At 54.3% G+C, this 21,348-nt stretch overlaps 1 protein-coding gene across 4 annotated transcripts in view; it reads left to right on the top strand.

Annotated features, from left to right (window-relative positions):
• The first annotated feature begins 10,052 nt into the window (after positions 1-10,052).
• GFRA2 (GDNF family receptor alpha 2) overlaps positions 10,053-21,348 on the top strand; it is a 196,435-nt gene continuing 185,139 nt past the window's right edge. For 3 of the 4 annotated variants that reach the window (XM_070794855.1, XM_070794856.1, XM_070794854.1), the window contains exons 1-2: positions 10,053-10,816; positions 15,799-16,113. In XM_070794855.1, coding sequence (XP_070650956.1) covers positions 10,777-10,816; positions 15,799-16,113 — 355 coding nt within the window. In that variant the 5' untranslated portion in view covers positions 10,053-10,776. The remainder of the gene's footprint in view (positions 10,817-15,798; positions 16,114-21,348) is intronic. The other variant, XM_070794852.1, reaches the window with a different exon arrangement.

Genomic DNA, 21,348 nt, shown 5'->3' with positions numbered 1-21,348 from the left:
ACTGGAAATTCTAACCTGCCCGACTTCCATCAATGTACTAAGTCTTTGCAGATTTAGACTTTAAAGCAAAGAGTGTAAGAGATGCAGGTTTGATCCCTGGGTTGGGAAGATGCCCAGGAGGAGGGCATTGGAATCCACTCCTGTATTCTTGCATGGAGAATCCCATGGACAGAGTAGTCTGGCAGGCTATATAGTCCATAGGGTCACGAAGAGTTGGACACTACTGAAGTGACTTAGTGGCATAAGCCAATCTATGATGAAAAGAATTTAAATGGCAAAAAAAAAAAAAAAAAATCCTCTAGTCAGATTTGTCAATTGTTCCTAAGAAAAACAGAAGAACAGAATAGGAGGAAAGAGGAGCATTCATATATGAGTCATTTACCCCAGTCAGTCCAGTGACAGGAGATAAGTGTTTGGAACAGGTCAGTGGTCCTGGCCTTCGTCTTTGTGCTAAGGTTATGTCAGGTAAAAGGAATCATTGGCTCATTCTTTCATTCATCCAATAAGCACTTACTGTTCCAGCCTCTGATGATCTGTGGTGAAGACATAGGTCTTGTCTTCAGAGAGCTTTGAGTCGATGAGGAGTATACACAATGAAAATGGGCATTAAAAAAACCTTTTTATATTGTATTGGGGTGTAGCCAATTAACAGGCTTTTGACATTTTCAGGTGGACAGCAAAGAGATTCAGCCATACATATACATGTATCCATTCTTCCCCAAATTCCTCTCCCATCCAGGTGGCCATATAACATTGGCCAGAACTCCCTGTGCTATGCAATAGGTCCCTGTTGGTTTTCCATTTTAAACATGCCATTTAAAGAGGTACTGTTTTATAACTTTAATATATAGTGGAAGTATATGTAACTTTGTTCTGTATTTTCTAATTTGCTAGTAAATGTGTTATCATACTTTAATAATTTAAAAAATTAAAAAATAAAAGGTACCATTTTAAATGTTCCTGTCCATTGAAAATGGGCATTTTTGATAGAATGTGGTAAGTGCTGAGCTCTGGAAGCCTCAGTATTCCCATTGTCAAAATGGGGATGTTCCTCTTTATCTTGTCTTCAAGTCACTAGAGCAGCAAGAGCTGCCCCAGCAGTGCCTGAGGTGTGGGCTGCTCCTCCCTGAAGTCGGGGGTGGGAGAGAAGGGAGGGGGGCCCCAGATATCCCCCGGGGGGTGGATGGGCTGCCCCCAAACAGAGAGACTGCGGCCTGCATCTGCAAAGCACCTCATACATTTCCAAGCACTGTCTTGTTCAGCATCTGATTTGATCTTTTTTCTCCCTTGTGAGGCTGGTGGGGTGGGGAGCGTCACTCTAGAGGACCTAAGGTCACTCGTGTAGCTGGGGACAAAGCTGTTGGCTGGAACCCGAGGATGCTTTTCTCACTCTATGGGGTGCCCTGGTTGAAGATTGAGGAGTTGGCATGGAGATGGAGGCGAGGACAGAAGTTCCAATAGCCTATAGTTCAGCCTTCCTTCCTCTTCCTTTTTTCTTCCAACTCTTTCTGAGTGCCAACTCATGGTGCTACAGTACTGAACTTCTTCTGAGGCTGCCAGCAAACCCAAGTCAAAACTGGAACTTGAGCCCTAGTCAGACCCTCATTCCAAAATGCTCCACATGCCCCCTGGGGTGTTGCTCCAGGAGCCAGGTGGCAAGAACAGGAAGAAATGGGACCAAGCCAGGGCTGGGGAAATTACAGAATCCCGCAGCTCTCACCACTATTAGCAGTGCAGATCCCTAGTGTAGCCAGTTCCACACCCTCCAAGGGGCAGGGACTCACCCATCTTGGAACAGGGAGGCAGTGGGACACTGGACCTCTGGAAATGGCCCATTCTGGATGGAGCCAGCTTTGCTGGTGTGATGGCTTCACTGTGAAGTAGGAGGTGGGGACTGCACTTGATGGCTTTGATGGGAGTGGCCCTGCCCTCCTCTGCTGAGGGCAGACAGCATCCAGGCAGGCCAGCTGCCAGGGAGAATGATAGGCATCTGGCTGTCCAGGAGTGTGTGTAGCCTGAGGCACTTCTGGGAAACTCCCTCTTGCTTCCCATCCTTGTAGATGTGAAGTCATGGGGAGGCAAAGGAACAATTCAACTATCCAAGCTGTCTGGAATCAGGGAACAGGGGCCCTGAGAGTCCCCTGTCCTGGCAAGTGTTTCTGTGACATTGTCTTACTTTTTATTATTAAAAAGTATTTTATTTTACTGAAATGTTTTAAGCAAGTTGTTGCTGTTCAGTCACTAAGTCATGTCTAACTCTTTGGAACCCCATGGACTACGGCATGCCAGGCTTCCCTGTCCCTCAAGGAGGGACACTTCCCGAATACAGGACTTTGAAATCCCTCAGGACTGGATTCAAGTCGTAGGTCAGCTCCTCGCTGACAAGTCACTCATGGACAAGTCCCTGGGTGCCTTGACTTTAGGTTTTGTAGTCTGAAAAATGCCCACTTCAGAGGCTGTGCAGGAGGCCTGAGATAAATTCATAGGGGAAAGCTCTGTGAGTTGCTGAGCGCAAGGCACTTGTTGGTACTTGTTTATTATTGTCATGGAAGTTTCCTTCCAACCCTAAGAGCCTAATGATTGGAATTCATTCTTTCTGGATAAACAGTAACCCTCCCCCTTGAGAGCAGTAGGAAGGAGAAGACAGCAAGAAAGCACTAGTATATATGAGGACAGTGGGGGTAAGGAGAGAACCTTCTGGATAATGGGAAAAGAAGTTCCCAGGACGAGAGGTCAGGGTGAGGGAGGTGAGCACCCAGGCAAATGTGCTCATCTGGTAAGCTCTAGGCCGGGCCCAAAGACAGCTTGTCTGCTCAGAGAGGAACATCCTGGTCCCCACTTTCTGTTCCTAGCCCCTGAGAGCCGCCTTTCAGTCCCTGGAGACTGAGCTGGGCCCTCCAAGTGACAGTCCATCTCAGACCCAGCTCTGAGGCTCCGCCTACCTTGTCAGGCTTAGCTAAATAAAGACATGGTCCCTGTGGGGGGCCGCTGGTGCTGAGAGCTCTCCTGGGGGGCGCCAGGCAGCAGGAGCCAGCTCCCCACAGCTTGGTAAAAGCAATCATTGCCCCTCTCCCTGCATTCTGCCTCTGACCTTGGGTAACCTGGCAGATTACCAGCCAGCGCCTGAGAGCTGAGGGCGGTGGGCGTGCTCAGGAGAGAGGCTGTGGGGTTGTTCCAGGCAGTGGGGGTCTGCCAAGGGCAGTGTTGGCACCTGGACAATGCTGGAGTGTGGCTGGGACGGTGCCAGCACAGGCTGGGTGCAGGGTAGCCCGGGCAGTGGGGAGGCTTCCACACTCACTGGGATATTTTAAGCTGACAGTAGCATATCAGAAGGGACATTTACCAGCTCAGCTCCTGCTGCCACTGGGGAGTTGCGAAGGTGGCAGGGGAGGTGCTGGGTTTCAGATTTTTCAGGATGCGTGTGACTTTGGGGTAAAGAGGGGTTTAGAGAAACAAACCTTCTCAGACCTGTCCTCAGACCTGAAACGAAGTGCTGAAAATTACTGAGTGCCTTCTGCCTTTAATCCATCTCCTAATGTAGGAGAAAGCAGTAGAGCCCTGGCTCTCTGGCTGCTGGGTTTCTCTGTTTGAAGGTGAAAGCTCACTAGACCAAGGTGTGGACAGCCCCACTTTCCTTCCAGTCCTGGCTCCTCCACTTGTTGACTGCATTGTAACCTGGGCTACGTCATGGGCCATCTTCAAGGCTGAGTTTGTTCACTTGGAAGGGGTGCTGAGTCAGCCATGTCCTCTTCCCAAAGGGAGAGGGGGATGGTGTAAGGACGTCAGGATCACGGAGAAAGAAGTTGTGAAATGGTGAGGCAGGCTATATCCACAGAAGGTGGTATTGCCAGCTTTCTGCCTGAGTAACTCTTCATCTGCATTCCTGCATCCCCACTGTAGCAGCAGCTTCCTCCCCTTCTAACAGGCTACCCTGGGCCCGGCAGTGTGTGTGTGTGTGTGTGTGTGTGTGTGGTGGGTGGGGGGGCGGGGGGCAGCAGAGGGGTCTCCAGAGATCCTAGGGAGAGGCAAGGTAAAGCCAGATTCCCACCTCTTGTTGGGTGCTTACCTTGAAAGAGAACATGAAGCATGGGAACACTGACAAATCAATTAGAGAAATCAATGCCCTTGAGTGCAGTATGTATTTCTTTCCTTCTAGCCCGGTCCCACCCACCCTGGGCCAGCAGCTCTGTTCATTCTTCAGGAATTAGAAGCTTTAGTTAAATCCCTGCTGCTCTCCATCCCCAGAAAATTTCACTCTGGCCAGGCTGGGGATCAGGGACCTGGAGTGGCCATGTGGGGAGGGAAGGTTGGTGAATGTGTCAGCCTGCCATTAGGAGGCAGATGGGTCTGGAACGGGGCTGAGAAAGCTCATGGATGTCCATGACCTAGGCCCAGGACACTGAGCTGGACACTGTAGCATGTACCATGGTAAGACAGCATCCTTTCTAGGCTTTAGACTTGAACTGCAAGGATGAGACCAGAAGAGATCACAAGAAAGGTAAAAAAGAAATTGCAGTTCTCACAATTTCTTCACTCTATTGCTGGACAGGGCAGGGAGAAAGGGAATATTTAAGATGTTCTGAAATTTGACATAAAAATTCATAGTCTGGAGAGCTGCCCCTTTGCTTATTTATTCAGGGCACAGAGGTTACCAGGGTGGGGCCCTGGATCCCAACTGCCAAAGTTCAAATCCTGGTTCTGCCACTTAGAATATGACCTTAAGCAAGTTATATTACCTTTTTTTGTTTTTTGGTTTTTTTTTTACTTTAGTTGTCTCATTTGTAAATTTGGCCTATTAAGAGTAACTACTTCATAGAGTTTTATCAAAATTAAAGGGATATCAATATATATCTTTCCATAAAGTTGGCTCCCTTAATTATTATAACCAGTGACAAAGTCTGAGAAGTCAGGGCTACTTACTTTCCCCAGGCCTGTCCTCTGGCTGGTCACTGCCTGACTAGAAGATAATTTCCTTTTTCCTTGTCCCCTCTGTTGGATCTACCACATATTGCTGATTCATCTTTCTAGAGCCCCTGACAACCCCTTCCTTCCATCCAGGCTCACCACCACTTCCTATTTTGGATCCCCATTATTTCAGGCCGAAATTGTTAAAGTCGCTTCCTAGCTGATCTCTTGTCTCCATCCTTCACGGAGTTGTCAGATCAATCTTCTAAAACACCGTTCTTATGCCACTGGCCTGTTCAAAAATCATCAGTGGCTCCTAAGGGAGCAGGAGGGAGGGCTTCAGTGCTGGTCCTCTGTGCCTCCCATCGGACCCTCCAGACCTTCTCTGACAGGCCCCTCCCCACCTGTGCCCTTGGCTCCTCCCCACTCTTGGGTGCTTCCTCAATCCTGTCTTTCCTGTTTAGCTGTGTTGGGTCTTAGTAGGAGTGCAAGTGCTCTTTGTTGCAGCTGGTGAGCTTCTCTTTGTAGTGTAAGGGCTGATCTAGTGGTGGTGAACGGGCTTCGTTGCCCCTCAAAAAGTGGGATCTTAGTTCCCCAACCAGAGATTGAACCCTCATCCCGTGCATTGGGAGGTGGACTCTTAACCACTGAACCACCATGGAAGTCCCCTTGAACTGTTCTTAACACTGCACTTGACCTATGCTGTCCCCTCCCCAGAACACTGCCTCCCTCTGTGTTCCGCCAAATTCTACCATCCTTCCAGGCCCAGCTCCAAACCTATGTTTCCTTGTAAGTCCTCCCGAAACTCCCAGGTACTAACCCTTCCTTTCTCTCATTCGGTTCCAGTGTGTCTTTGGGTTGCTCAGGCTGTTCATGGATACCTACCTGACCTATTGTGCATGGCTTCCATGGCAGGAGCAGCCCTGCTCAGAGCCGTATTCCCACAGCCCTTGGCACTGTTGGAGGGAATCCAGTAAACTTGTGCTGCTTTTGTGGGAAGTCCTGGGTCAGCTGCTGTCCCACGCCTGAGGGCACCTCTGTTTGCCAACTCCCTGATTTCTGACGTATCTTACCTGGCACCTTCTTCTTCTTTATATTCCTGGTTGGATTTTCTCTCTGGGACATGTGATCCTCAGAATTTTTTGCTCCACAGAAGGAAAAGAAGGGATAAGATTCTGCTGGCAGTAGCTCAGCTCTGGTCAGTTGAGCTGTGTTAACGAGAGTGCATGCGCGCATGCGTGTGTCCTAGGGTGGGCCAGCAACCCTACTCGCTTCCACTGGTCTTTTTACATGCCTATTGCTCTTACCCTCCAGAAAATCCATGCCACCAGATGAGTAGGCCTGGAGAGATGAGGAAACAGAAACGAACAGCCAAGTGTCCTTTCTCCCTCTCCCTGCATATTGTAGCTCCCGTATCTGTGACGGTGGAGGGGCTGTCTTGGGTGGGCAGGAGACTCATCTACCCACAAGCTCACGAGCCATTGGGCTTGACCCTTAAAGGCTGATGAAAGGTATAGTCTTGGAGGGTGTGGGAATGTGTATCCGTGAACCTTAAGAGCATCTGTTCATACTTCCTGAGAGTCTCTCCTTTCTCTGAGACTCCCTCTTACAAGGTCTCCTATTCTTGACCCTCTACAATTGTTGTTTAGTTGCTGAGTTGTGTCTGACTCTTTTGGGACCCCATGGTCTGTAGCCCGCCTGAGTCCTCTGTACACGGATTTCCCAGGCAAGAATACTGGAGTGGGTTGCCATTTACCTCTCCAGGGGATCTTCCTGACCCAGGGATTGAACCTGCATCTCCTGCATTGGCAGGTGGATTCTTTACCACTGAGTCACTGGGGAAGACTGACCTTCTTGTCTCTATTTCCCTTGAATCCCCATTGCTTTTTATCTCTGCTTCTCATTTGCCACTTAGGTTTGTATGCCTTATACATAGGTTCCTAATCCTTCTGGATCCCAGAGGAAAGGGGTGACGTTTTTTGAACAACTTTCTTAGAGCCAGGCATTTGACTCGCTGCTCTGTGTACAATATCTCATCTTGTCTCTACAGTTTGAATTAAAAAATTTTTTTAAATTTATTTGGCTGTGCCAAGTCCCAGTTGCAGCATGTGGATTGAACCAGGGCCCCCTGCATTGGGAGCATGGAGTCCTAGCCACTGTACCACCAGGGAAGACTCAGGTTTTTTTTTTTTTTTTTAAATCCCCATTTTATAGATGAAATAACTGAGGCTCTGAGAGATTAAATTGCCTATGGCTGGCACATGTCTGTCTATGTTTCCTCTGCAGATCTTGACATGGGGTAGGGGTGCTTACACACAGGAGACACGTGGGTTATCATGTGACACTTGTACACTGCCATATCTAAGGGCAGCTTAGGTTGAGGGTGGATCTGCAGAGAGTGAGGTGTGGTGAGTGACGCTTATATAGACAGGTGGGAAAAGAGGGCCTCATGGCCACAAGGTGAATGCTGGCCTGGTGGCATTGTCCACTGACCCGGAGTCCCTGAAGGACTTCAGCCTCCTGCTACCAGATACCCCTCCCACCACCATGGGAATCAGTGGGCACACCCTGGGTGTTCATCACTGCTTTCTCATTAAAGCTCCTAAATATGCTTCAGAGAATTTTCTTTCTAATGTCCAGTCAGGGCTCAAAGAAAGTTAAAGAAATTGTTTTTGAGATGAAGGAGGAAGAGCAATGTGCCGAACAGTAATTTCAGAGTCTAGAGTAGGGCCCTTGGGATAGGGAAAACCTCCGGTGGGGGTCCGGAAATGTGGGAGTGGTAAAGGGCATTTGGGCAGCCAGAAGATTCAGGGAGTAGGAGAGGGGAGGGGGGAAATTTATTTACACCAGACTCCAGCCACTGAGGGCTTCCCCCAGTGGCTCAGAGGGTAAAGAATCCACCTGCAATGCGGGAGACCTGGGTTCGGTCCCTGGGTTGGGAAGATCCCTGGAGGAGGGCATGGCAACCCACTCTAGTATTCTTGACTGGAGAATCCCCAGGGACAGCGGAGCCTGGAGGGCTCTGACTTTGTGACTCATGGGGTCACAAAGAGTCGAACACGACTGAGTGACTAAGCACACACCCGGCTTCTGATTCAAGAGTATAATTCTCATCAGGTTTTCATCCTTTAACCTAAACTTTTATGAAGCTGGTTCCTTACACCCCCCAGTTCTAGGAATGAAGGTGTTTAGTCTTTTCTTAGAACTGGAGGGGCCCGGAAGAATGGCAAGAAAGTCAGCCCCCGGGTACTTTCCCCAGCTCCAATCCCCAAGCCTTCCTGGCTCAGATTCGCTCACCTGCTAGGGCCACGCCCCCAAGCGGGCACCACTCAATGGCCCTGGGACAGTACGGACTGAGGGCTGATGCCCTAGGATGGGGCAAACGTGAGGCGTTCGCAGAAGACCCTCGGCTCGGCTATTCCAAGGCTGGAAAGAAGCCGCGTTCCCGCCTAAATCCCAAGACAAACGTTGCTCCCTCTAGCTTTTCTACTTGCGAAGCCTGTCGGTTTTTTAAGTGACCCCTCCCTTCGAGCCCAGGTCCATTTCTAGCATTCACGCCTCTCCAGAGTCTTGTTCATTTAAAAATGCATTTTAAAATGCACTAACACCTACATCTTTGGTCCAGCCCAGATCCGGTTTTGCGTAGCGCGGAAAGTTTACGAGGTATTGCGTGTACCCCACCCTGGCACACGGGGTGCGCGCGGAGCTGCGTGCAGGAATGTGTGCGAGGGCGCCGAGGGGTGCAGAGCAGCTTTAACGCAGCCGAGAATGTGTCAGATGGGCGCGTGAAACTGGGGTGTCGGGTGTGCGTGGGTCTGCCCGCGCGTGCTCGAAGCCCACCGCCTCTCTCCCACTTGCCAGAATGTGTCAGCAACCTTACTTCTCCTTCAGCCCTTTCCCAGCCAGACGCCCCTCCTTTTTGGTGCTTCTGAGCGTTTACTGTAAATCCCGTGACTAAAACACGCTGGTGAGCCCGGCCCGTGGACATATGGATCAGTCGCCCCCTTCCCGGAAGGGGGAGGGGGCCCCACCTGGAGCCTCGGAAGCAGGGAGCTGCCGGTTGCCTCGGGAGAACTCCCCGGAGCCCAGCTCGCCGCCAATCTTGGCGCGGAGACCTGCGTCGGTCCCGGGGCGCTCCCACCAGGGTGGGGTGCGAGCCAGCATCCCCGATCCTTCCCGCGCAGTTCGTGGAAGGGTTCGCCGGCCTCGGATGGGGTGGTCAGGACGCCGTGGCTCGGCAGCTTTCTTCCCGCACTAGGGGGGGGAGACAAGTCGGGAAGGGGAGTCTCGAAGGGTTAAGACGCCAGGGAGTGTAGGGGGCGAGGGCGCCGAGGGTGTGCGGGGAAAGTTCTCGAGCCCCGCATGAAGAGCACACGTGTAGGCGGGCGCGGGGCTCGACCCGGGCAGGAGGCTGTGCGGGGACGCTGGCGGTTGGTGACGGAGGGGGTCCTTCATCTTCCTTGCGTCTTCGGGGAGACGCTCTGCCTCGGCTCCTGGGTCGAAGGACGCCCATCGGATGGTGCAGCCCCCTTCCCTGACCCGGACTCCAGCGGGTTTTTTTTTTTTTCTAGGGCCCTTCCCCCTACGCCCCCGGGTTGGCTCGAGAGCCACGGACTCCAATCCCTCGGGCCTCCGCTGAACCTCCCCAGGGCCTCCCGGAGCGGGCTGCCCTGGCGCGGGGGCGGGGGCGGTGGGGGTTGGAGGGCGCAGCCCGCTCCGGGCGGGGAGAGGAGGGGGCGTGGGGGTTGCCGCGCAGCAGCAGGAGCAGCGGGAAGAGAAAGGTGAGGAGGTTTTGGTGGGTTTGGGTTGGAGCCCGAGCCTTGGCCGGGGTAGCTGGTCAGTTTCCGGCCAAGGCTGCAGGTCAATCCCGGGAAGGGCGGGCGGCCGAGCAGAGGGAGCCGGCGGCGGAGCTCTCCCCTCGGCCCGCGTTCCCCGGCGCCACCGCCACCGCCTTGTCGCCGCCGCCGCTGCAGAGTGTCGCTGCTCCGCCGCGCGCCCGCGCCCCGCGCCGCCAGCGCTTGGGAGCCAGAGCGCCGAGCCCCAGGCGGAGGAGAGGGGCGCGGGCGCGAGAGCCGCGGCGAGGGAGCCGCGAAGGGGGAAGGGGGCGGGCGGAGGGAGGAGCAGGGAGAGGGAGAAAGGGGAGGGAGAGGAGAGCGAGGGAGAGCCGGAGAGAGCGGGAGCAAAGAGCGAGAGCCGGGGAGAGGAGAGGGAAGCAGAGGAGAGAGAAAGACACACGCACGCAGAGACACAGGGTCACTGGAATTCCATTAGAAAAAAGTGACACGAGCAGGGGTTAGCGGGAGAAGATTTTTTTGAATCTTTCCTCCGTCTTGTGCGAAAGAAGCGACTCGGGTCTCTCGTCCTCGAAGCTCCCACTGGATCGTTCCTAGGCGCTGACACCCGTCGGTGGATTTCTTTCTTATTTGCGTTTTATTCTGACCCCCACCCTCGCCACTTCCTTCCAGCGCTTCACTCTCAGATCGCCTCTCCCCCCACCTCCTCAGTCCCCTCCCGGGAAGCGCAGGGGAATCGGACCCGCGGGGACTCGCGCCTTCCCGGACGAGCCGAGGGAAGGGCAGACCTGCGGACCGGCTGTCGGCTTGGAGAGCACACACGCACACACACAGATACGTGTGTATTTGATTTTAGTGGGCAAGGGGGGCGTCCAGACGCGGCCCACCGCCCTCCATTCCCCCACCCCCTCCAGCCAGAGGCGAGAATCGCAGGACTCAGGATCTTCATCCGGCGGACTAGCTGGGATCTCCGCCTTGGATTTGGGGCTGATTATCACTGCTTGGCTATTATTATTGTTGTTGTTATTATTTTTTATCCAAGGGAGAAAGACAGAAAAAACTGTGGGATTTATTTAACATGATCTTGGCAAACGCCTTCTGCCTCTTCTTCTTTTTAGGTGAGTACCTGCGGGAGGCGAGGACAGTGTGTCCGCGGGAGCCTGGGGGGCTGCGCTGCCGTGCGCGTTCTGGCGCCGGCGAGCAGCCTGGAACCTTGGGGGCGAGCGGGGCGCTGGCGGGGGACCGACCGGTGGGAAGAGCGCGCGGCGGGGCGAGCCGGGCCCGGGCGCAGCGGAACCGAGCGGGGCCGGCGGCGAGGATGCGGGTGGAGGGACGCGAGCCGCTGCTGGCTGCGTACGCGCAGGGTTGGGAAGGAGACTTAGAACACCCAGACCATCCCTGAGCGCACGAACGCAGACACAGTCGCTCACTCACATGCAGTGATAGCGTTCATTTCTCTCAACATAAAGGGTTCAAATTGCGGCAACTTAAGAAAAAAAAAAAAAAAAAAAAAAAATCCAACTCTTGATCTGGAAGAGAGAAGGGAGGGGAGAGGCTCAGGGTCGGGGAGAGGAAAATCCTGCCATCCTACCTTTTCCGGCGGCTCCTCGAGCCGATCGTGGTGGAGGGCACGGGCTTCTCCAGGAGCTCCGGGATGGACATGTGTGGGGGCAGTCCTGGCAGCCACCCCCCGCCTGCCAATCAACCCCTGGAAAAGACACCCGCTTCCCACTCTCCGAATCCCTTCCCCGCGGCTCCACTCCCTGAAACACTTTTCAAGTTTCTCCCCACCCTGTACCCTCCCTCCCGCGCAGACCCGAGCCATCTAGGTGGGCGGGAGTGGAGGATTTGAGCCGCAGTTCACAGCCTTGTCTTTGCCACCTTTGGGGCCGAGGCACCCGGTAGCTGGTGGGAAGAGATGGGAGGGAGGCCAAAGTTTGCTTCCTTGGGTGAAGAAGGAGGGGGGCTGAGGGGAAAACCTGGCCTGAACAAAGACCACTGCTCATTCTGTAAGCCCTCTCCCCCAAGGGCAGGGAAGGGAGGGCTGCCTGGTGTCCCTGAACCCTGACTGTCTTTTTCCCACCCAGAATTCCCAATCCCTAGCCCCCTTTTTATGCTGCAGGAAATCTCAGCTGCTTGGGAAGTGGGTGTAGAGGGAGCATTCTTGGGGGTGGAGGTGAGTAAAAGTGGGTGTTGGAAAGGCTGTGTGCTGACCTGGAGTCCCAGGCAAGGCTGCTGCCCCAGTAAGTGCTCCAGAGAGAGGACAGGCTAACGGGGTGTGTGTGTGTGTGTGTGTGTGTGTATATGTAAGGACCACACATTTGCTTCATTGTGGATGCTGCTCCTACCACCTTGGCCTGCTGTGTAGCCAGGGTGAGCCAGCCTGCCCAGATGGGTCATAAGAGCACCCTTTCCCTCCCAGAGGAGGGGAGAGGGAAGGCCTAGGAGGGAGTTAGGTGCAGGTCACAGAAAGCCATGAAGGGTGTCCTAAGAAGTGTCTTGACTAGGACCAGGGATTCAAGTCCAGTCCATGTTGATCGGGCCCTGGGCCCTTTGCCAGCCCCTCCTGCATTCGTAGGGGCCGTGGGGCTTGGCCCAGCTCTAGGGTGTGGCCTTCACAGTCGGGCCTCAGGGAGCCAGAGGTGGCTCTTCTCAATAGTGTTCTCAGGTGGGAGGGGCTGAGGGAGGGGCTGGGATGGTTGCTCTGGGCCCCACTGTGCTCCTGCAAGCCTTTCCCGGTAACCCTCTCACTCCGAAGGGGCTATTATAAAAGCTGACCTTTTCTCCCACGGCTGGTTTGAAAACCCAGCTTTCTGGGGCCAAGAATGAGCAGGGCCAAGAAGAAAAGAAAATTGTATTTCAGGAAAAGCAGCCAGACTGCTTGCTCCTGAACTGCACACATCCCAGGCCAGCAGGGCTCCCAGGTGTGGATGATAGTCCCTTAGTCGTCTCCAGTCCAGCCCCCCAGGCTGCAGAGGTGGGGGTCCCAGCCGAGGGGCCTGAGGAGAGACTGTTCTCCTGAGCCTGTGTAGGTGTGCCTGGGGTCCTGTTCAGAGATGCCTCCCTGGTGTCTGTGACCCTGGTGGGGGTGGGGATGAGAGGAGGAAAAGCGGCAGGGGGGGCGGCCACATCCTTTCAGTTCCTTTCTCTGGAGAAGCCCCTTCTCAAAGCTGGGGTGCGTGTTGCCTGAGTGACCACAGGACATTGAAAGGCTCTGGGTTAGGCCAGCCGAGAACTAGGGATATGTTGGTTGTTAAGGAAATTTCAGCCCCAGGGCCCTTGCCTGGCAAGGGGCCCACAGTTGGGAGTTGGTTGGAAAGTTGGCTTTGGGGAGAGGCTTTTCTGGAGCTTGAGAAGTGGGGTGGGCGTTTTCAGTCAGGGATAGAGTGAAGCACGTTCCTAGGAGCAGGGGCCTTCGGTGTACTCCTCCCAAGGTTCTGAGTGAGGTCTGGGCGTGGGCATGCCTTCCTGGCCCAGCCATCCTGACCTCCATTGTTGACAAACCCAGAGAGAAAGTGAGATGGGGACAGTGATGGGAGTGGGGACCAGGGTTGGTCAGAGAGCCCACCTCCCACTGGTATTCTCCCTCTCATGGGGGCATTTGATGTACCTGGGCGGTTGTAGGTCTCTGTGGTCTCACAGTCCCTGCTGTGTCTCCAAAAGCTGTTCCACATGTCTGTGCTTTCCATGAGAGATCCGAGTTTTCTCCTGATCTAGAACCTGGAAACATCACGAGAATACCTTCCAACCTTTACTCACCTAGAATTCTTGGCCAGAGGCACCAGGTTGCCATGATTTCTTTCTCTGGCTGGACTTCTTGGTTTTGGGGGTCATGGGACCACCGAGAAGAGTCAGGGGTAGGTGGTGGTCAGGGAGTTTGGTTGGAAAATGCACTGACCCTCCTATGGAACATCTCTCTGCCCAGGAGCTGAAAGGAAGAGGGAAGCCCTTGCTTTAGGCAGAGGAGCCCAGGACTCTATAAGGATGTCTCTTGGGGCTGTAGACCCACCTGTAGGGCAGGAAGGAAGTGTCCTTATTGCCCCAGTTCCCTAGGCTAGTGTGCTGACGTTTAAGCCTGGGGAGGAGGCCACCTTCTCGTTTTATCTCCCGCTGTGCAGCCTCAGGTAACGCCAAGGTGGAAGAGGAGACGCCTGCTGGGATGCTGGGGTGAGGAGAGTCAGTGGAAGGCCCAGGGCTGGGCCAGTCCTAAGGCTCCAGCAGGCTGGCTACCTGGTTGGCTAGGTGGGACGGCAGGTACAGGTGAGGCCGGGTCAACAGAGCTGATCCTGGAGGGCCCTGTTGCACACGAGTCCTGCAGAGACCCAGGAGTTTGCTGAAGCCTGGCAATAAAGCCCCCGCCTGGGCTTGGGCCGGAGGGTGCTTCTCCATCCTACCCTGGGCAGATGCCTTATGTCTATGCCCACATTCCATGCTGGTTTCTTTAGTGGTCTTGCTCAAGCCTGGCCATAACTGTCAGCTCCTCCTGTCCTGAGGTAGAGGTCTGGTCAGCTAGAGAAAGAAAGTCTTTTGTTGTGGACCCTGAGGTTTTCTCCACCCCAGGCCCACCCCCTGCTCTCTTGGTGGGATAGGCCTGGCCCGCCAGGAGTTCATTTCTAGATGCGTTTCCCCTCCATGGCCCCGTGGGTAGTGACAGGGTTGCAGTGCAGTACGTTGCCTCTAGGTGTCGCTGTCTCCCTGTGCTAGCTGCTCCCTGAGCAGGGCCTCTTGGGAGAAAGGAGTGAGAAGTGGGAGTTCTGGGTCAAAATGGAGGAGACTCTTTGGGATTAGGGGATGGGGGAGACTTCTGCCTAAGATCTTATTATGTTTCGGGGCAGAATGGAGTGCGGAAACCCCCCCATCACTCTTCTGGTCTTGGAAAATTCAGTCTTGGCTCCGGGCCATGGCATGGCCTTTTTGTGGGGCAGGATCTGAGTGAGGGGCTTGGAGGGGACCAGGGGACTGGGATGATGTCTGTTAGGGGAGCTTGCTTTTGGAAGGACCAAGCGGCCCTTTCTGTGCCTTTCCCTTCCGTATCTCCTTCCCCGACCCCTTCCCTTTCGAGGACTGTGGGTTTGGACACTGGAGGCCATGCTGGGGAGGCGAGGGTCCATGTGCGAGGCCAGGGTCCACTTGCAGCTGACTTATTACTTGGCTTCTGGAAAGAAGGAGAAACAGAGGGGAGAGGGTATCAAGGAAGGGTGGGGAGGAGAGGAAAGAAAGAGGAAAAGAAATGAGAGAGAAGGAGACAGAGACAGAGAGAGGTATCTGTGGGCGTGGTGGGATGGAGTTGCTTGGGCCCCAGCATTTTTTGGGGGGCTGGGGTGGAACTTGTCTCCATGGTGGATTTTGTCTCTGTTGGACAGGATGGTGTGGAGGGCCGGGTCCCCCAGAGGAGTGCTTCCCTCTGAGCTCTCCTCAGACCTCAGGCTTGTCTGTCCCTGTTTCCTTATGAAGTCTGGGGACTCAAAATGGACAGACTGGGGGTCGGAGGGGCCGTTTTAGCCTGAGTGTGACCTTGAGTTGTCACGTCCCTTCTTTGGGCCTCAGTTTTCTGAGGGTGGAATGCGAGGACTGATCTGGTCTTTGAGAGCCTAACAGGCTGTGAGAGTTAACCAGTCAGCCTAGCTGGTTCCTTGGCCAGACCTGTTTGGACCTGAGGTTGCTGGCAGGAGGCCTGGCTACTCTGAAACTGAGATCTCCCCTTGGCCTGCCCTAGGAGGCCCATCAGCCGCCAGCTCTCTGCTGGGGCTGTGGGATCCTTCTCTGGACTCCTGGCATCTTAGACCGTCTGTGGTCTGGCTGGGGCCTCTGGCTCTTCTGGGCTGTGCTCCTGGGCCCAGGGCCGTGGAAGGAACCAGGAAAGGGTCATGTAGGGCCAGGGCCGAAGACAACTTTTCTCCTTTGGGGTCTGAGGAGAGATGGTGGTATCTTGGGCCCCTTTAGCAGCGCTTACTCTGACTTGCTGGGGCAGGCAGCCTTGAATCGGCCTTGCTGTGTTGAATAGAACCGGTGTGACTCTCCCAGAAGGGCCCCCAGGCCTGCCTCTGGGGTCGGAGACTGCGGCCCTCATTCATGCTTGTCTTCCCTCCCCACCACCCAGACGAGACCCTCCGCTCTTTGGCCAGCCCTTCCTCCCCGCAGGGCCCCGAGCTCCACGGCTGGCGCCCCCCAGTGGACTGTGTCCGGGCCAATGAGCTGTGCGCGGCCGAATCCAACTGCAGCTCCCGCTACCGCACGCTGCGCCAGTGCCTGGCCGGCCGGGACCGCAACACTATGCTGGCCAACAAGGAGTGCCAGGCAGCCCTGGAGGTGCTGCAGGAGAGCCCGCTCTACGACTGCCGCTGCAAGCGGGGCATGAAGAAGGAGCTGCAGTGCTTGCAGATCTACTGGAGCATCCACCTGGGGCTGACCGAGGGTAAGGCCGGCCAGGGTCCTGGGTTCAGCGGGAGGGCCTGGTAACGGGATGGACTGGCCCGCCGTGTCTCTCTCCACCTCCTGGGCAACCTAGCACCCAGAGGAGGTAATCATCTGACCTGGAGAGGGGGGGCGCAGATGTTGCTGGAGAGACAGACCAAGGAGGAGCTAGGGAGGAGAAAGGGTCAGGGTGGTGGAATGAGAGGGGATGGGGGTCTGGATGGGGAGTGGACCAAGGCTGGCTGGCTGGCTGTGTGTCGCGGTAACAAGGGCAGGTGAGGCCAGAGTGCCCAGGTGGATGGAGAAAAGCACAGAGGAGAGAGAAGGGACTGGCTGCGTGCGGGCGGAGCTGTGAGGTTTGCATGTGAGCAGACCAGCCCCTGCCACTCTCTGCTGCCCCTCTTCTGCCTGCCTGCTTCCAGGAGGCCTGCCCTTCTGGTAGCTTCCTGACCCCTGACCTGTCTTAGGCACCATCAGCAGGGATTGGAGGGCACGTGGGCAGCAGGTCCCAGAGCCCTGGGCAAGCCCTCCTCCAATTTCCAAGGCCAAACCTGTAAGCCTCTCAACCACCTCCCCCATTTCCTCCGCCTCCAGACTAGGGTGTGGAGGATTTGCAGGCCTCCTGGGTCAGACATTCATTTATTAATTCAACAGCTGTTTACTGGGAGTTTCCTGGCTGCTAGGCATTAATAGTCCAGAGCAGCTGGGGCAGCATTTGCCTTTGTGGAGCTCCTCTTCTCGGGGGACACAGATAAGTCAGGGACTTTCTGTCATTTGGTGATGTAGTGAGTGCTGTCGGAAAGCACTGGGGGCTCTGGAAGAGCCAAAGAAGGGCATCTAACCCCTTTTTGCAAAATCTAGAGAGCCTTCCTGAAAGAGGTGGGCTTCAGGCTGAGACTAAAGAGTGAGGTGCAGTTATTTCGTGAAGGCATGTGGGGAGAGTGTGGGAGGTGGGGGACAGAGCTTGGGCAAAGGGCAGCATGTAATGCAGGTTAGCTGACCTTACAGACATGCAGGTAACTCAGTGGTGCTAAGTTGCTTTAGTCGTGTCTGACTCTAGCCCACCAGGCTCCTCTGTCCATGGGATTCTCCAGGCAAAAATACTGGAGTGGGTTGCCATGCCCTCCTCCAGGGGATCTTCCCGACCCAGGGATTGAACCCTCATCTCTTCTGTCTCCTGCATGACAGATGTGTTCTTTACCACTACCGCCACCTAGAGGCAAGTGGAGTGGGGATGGAGGAGGAGAGATGGGAGGGGTTTGGATCTGGTGGGCAGCACCCCTTGGAGGTTTTATGTGATGATCTGCGCTTCAGGAAAAAGTTCACATGGTTCCAACAGGAGAGCAGATTGGAGAGACTGTTTGGAGGCCACTGCTGTGGTGCAGGCCAGGAACATGGCGGCTGAACGAGGACAGTGGTAGGAAAGAAAGATCTAAGAGCTGCCCAGGAGTTGGAATCAACAGGTCTTTGTGAAAGGCCGGAAGAGTCAGGGAGGGCCCCCAGGCTTCTGTCTGGGGCAGCTGAGTGGCTGAGGGGGCTCATCACGGCAAAGGTGTTGAGTCGGGAGAGGGCTGGAGATATGCGTTTGTTTTGGGGTTATATGCCCCTCATCGGCCCTGCCCTATAGACAGCTGGGTGTGCAGGGCTGGGGCTCAGGTGAGGAAGGGGGACTGGACTTAAGGATTGAGACGTCATGAGCAAGGACTTCCTTGGAAGTGATAAAGACTCCGACTTTCAATGCAGAGGGTGTGGGTTTGATCCCTCGTTGGGGAACTGAGATCTCACATGCTGCAGGGTGTGGCCAAAAATAAATTAAAATGTGGTAAATCAACTACAATAAAAAATAAAAAAGAAGTCACCAGCAGCCTGCAGGTGGTAACTGGGGCCAAGGGATTGGGTACAGTCACACTGGGAGGAGGTCAGGAACTGAACTACTGGGATCACTGCCATTGAAAGATGGGCTGCAGGGGTGATGAGGAGGCTGTGGGGGTGAGGTGGGAGGGAGCACCTTGGGAGGAGCTCACTGTCAGAAGGAAGGAGGATCAACAGCCTCCAAGACTTCAGGCCGGACAGGAGAGGGATGGAGAGTGTACCTGGTGCCCTTGGGGAGACTCCTTAGGTGGCCACTGGGAGCAGAAGCCTGCTTAGCGGGGTGCCTGGGAGCTGGGGAACTGGGAATGATGACTGTGGACAACTTCTTGAATTCTGGTGTGAATATACAGGGCTTCGGCAATGGCACCCCACTCCAGTACTCTTGCCTGGAAAATCCCATGGGCGGAAGAGCCTGGTAGGCTGCAGTCCCTGGGGTCGCTAGAGTCAAACACGACTGAGCGACTTCACTTTCACTTTTCACTTTCATGCATTGGAGAAGGAAATGGCAACCCACTCCAGTGTTCTTGCCTGGAGAATCCCAGGGATGTGGGAGCCTGGTGGGCTGCTGTCTATGGGGTTGCACAGAGTCGGACACGACTGAAGTGACTTAGCCGTAGCCGTCCCAGGTGGCTCAGGGGTAAAGAACTCACCTGACAATGCAGGAGACAAAAGAGATGTGGTTTCGCTCCCTGGGTGAGGAAGATCCCCTGGAGGAGGGCATGGGAACCCACTCCAGTATTCTTCCCTGGAGAATCCCGTGGACAGAGGAGCCTGGCAGGCTATAGTCCATGTGGTCGCAAAGAGCTGGACATGACTGAAGCCACTTGGCAAGCATGTGAAGATAGAGAACAAAGGATGACTTTTTTAAAAAAGAGAGTCGACTAGTTTAAATTCTAAAGTAGGACAGAAGCAATGGAGAGGCTGAGGTTAAGAAGAGAGAGGGGTGTGATGTGGAACTGTGCCCTTAGGGGAGGGGAGGTGTCAGCCTGGAATCTGAGGGTCATCAGCCCGCATCCCCTGCCCCAGCTGCTGGAGGGGCAGGAGGAAGCTGGGCCCAGGGTGGAGCCTGGATAGTGATGAGTTCCTGACCAGTGGCTCAGAAGTTTCAAATTTGCCCTAAAATTAGGAATAAACAGGCTTGGAATTATTAACAGTATTACCACCATTAGTAACATAGTAATTCCTCATGAACTGAGTGGTAACTTCTCTGTTGCTGGCAACCTGGAGTCCTAGAACTTGAAATTAGCAAAGAGAGGGAACTAGCCACAGAGAGGGGCGCTCTATTCTCTGCGAGATAAGGGGCTGGCTTCCTCCTACCCTCCCAGGCTGACTCCATGCACAGAATACATATTTATCACAAAGAAGACTTATTTAACTTCTTACAAAACTCACATAACAGAAACTGACAAATCCATGTTGCTGTTTAGTTGCTCAGTCATGTCTGACTCTTTTGCGACCCCATGGACTGTAGCCCTCCAGGTTCCTCTGCCCTGGGATTTCCCAGGCAAGAATACTGGAGTGGGTTGCCATTTCCTTCTCCCCATGCACAGAACAGTAAGGGCCCCAATTCAGGAAGCCGGTTTGTTTAGGTTTTTGCTTTCTTTCCACGGCCTTTGGTTTCAACCCAAGGGAGACTGGGCAGAAGGTGGGTGGGCTTGCTGTAGGTGCAGAATGGGAAGGGAGGGGATAGAAGAGTTTAGGGCTAGAGAGCTGGATGGGCCACTGGAGACCCTTCCCATTGGACTGGCACCCTCAGCATCACCACATCAGTGCACTGGGGACCTTGCTTGGAGCTGGGTGGTGAGGTGTTTTGATGACAACAGAAAGCATAATATGCATTTTATGCTGCCTTCTGCCACGTCTTCAAGGCCCCTTCAACCCAAGAGGGCTCTGACTGTAGAGTCTCTGGATCCCAATGCTTGAGATGGTTTGTTGGTTCATTTACTCAACAAACATCTGTTAAATACCTACTGTGTGCTTCAGAGGGTGAGAGCACTGAGGAAGCCTTGGGCCCTGTGTGGGCACCTGTAGTCTGGGAGGCCCTTCTTTGGGTCCACTCTAGAAAGTCAGGCCCCTGCTTTTCTCCTTCCTCAGAACCATGCTCCCTACCCCTTGCAGACTGCTCAGTCCCCTCCCCTGGGTCTTTGGGCCAGTGGTTTCTGTTCGGGGCTGACTGGGGAACCCGGAGGCCTTTTATTAGTAACAGCAGGTGGTGTTCCTCCGAAGGACAGAGTCTTCCTGAGAGGGGGCTCTTCCTGGAGTGGGAAGAGTGGTCTCCCGGGAAGATGCAGGCACTTCCTCCCTATTCCTTGTGCGTGTGTGTGTGCTAAGTCACTTCAGTTGTGTCCAACTCTTTGCAACCCCGTGGACTGAGCCCACCAGGCTCCTCCATCCATGGGATTCTCCAGGAAAGAATACTGCAGTAGGTTGCCAAGTCCTACTCCAGGGGATCTTCCTGACCTTAACATTTTGATAACCTGACTTGGGTCTGGACGGGTGAGGGGATCAAGGAGTGGAGAGACTCATGTGGGTTTGCACTTAGATTCTCGCTTCTCCAGGGTCCCTGCTGGTGGATGCAATTCCTACAGACTTAGTCCCACCTTTTGCCTCTGAGAGAGAGGCCCTACCTGTCACCTCCCCACCTGAGGCTGAGCTCACTGCATGGACTGAGGACCTCAGCAGTCCATGTGTGGGCAGAGCTGGGAGCTGAACTCTCAGACAGTCCCAACTGCCAAGGGCCTTGAGATCATTCTAGCAGGAGGCTGAGATGCAGAGAGGTGTGGTAGGCCTCACAGGGCACACAGCAAGCTGCTGGTGGGACCAGACCCTGGACTCTTCTAAGTAGACCCCTTTCCACTGTCCTGGAAAGCAGAGACATCACTTGGCCAACAAAGGTCCATATAGTCAAAGCTATGGTTTTTCCAGTAGTCACGTATGGATGTGAGAGTTGGACCATAAGGAATGTTGCTGCTGCTGCTGCTAAGTCGCTTCAGTCGTGTCCAACTCTGTGCGACCCCATAGACGGCAGCTCACCAGTCTCCCCTGTCCCTGGGATTCTCCAGGCAAGAACACTGGAGTGGGTTGCCATTTCCTTCTCCAATGCATGAAAGTAAAAAGTGAAAGTGAAGTCGCTCAGTCATGTCTGACTCTTAGTGACCCCATGGATTGCAGCCCACCATCCATGGGATTTTCCAGGCAAGAGTACTGGAGTGGGGTGCCATTGCCTTCTCTGAAGGAAGGTTGAGTGCCAAGGAATTGATGCTTTCGAACTGTGGTGCTGGAGAAGACTCTTGAGAGCCTCTTGGACTGCACGGAGATCAAACCAGTCTATCTTAAAGGAAATCAACCGTGAATATTCATTGGA

Source organism: Bos indicus, chromosome 8, assembly GCF_029378745.1.
Source record: "Bos indicus isolate NIAB-ARS_2022 breed Sahiwal x Tharparkar chromosome 8, NIAB-ARS_B.indTharparkar_mat_pri_1.0, whole genome shotgun sequence".
NCBI lineage: Eukaryota > Metazoa > Chordata > Mammalia > Artiodactyla > Bovidae > Bos > Bos indicus.
The sequence above is the reverse complement of the archived record's forward strand: the minus strand, read 5'-3'. Positions and strand labels throughout refer to the sequence as shown.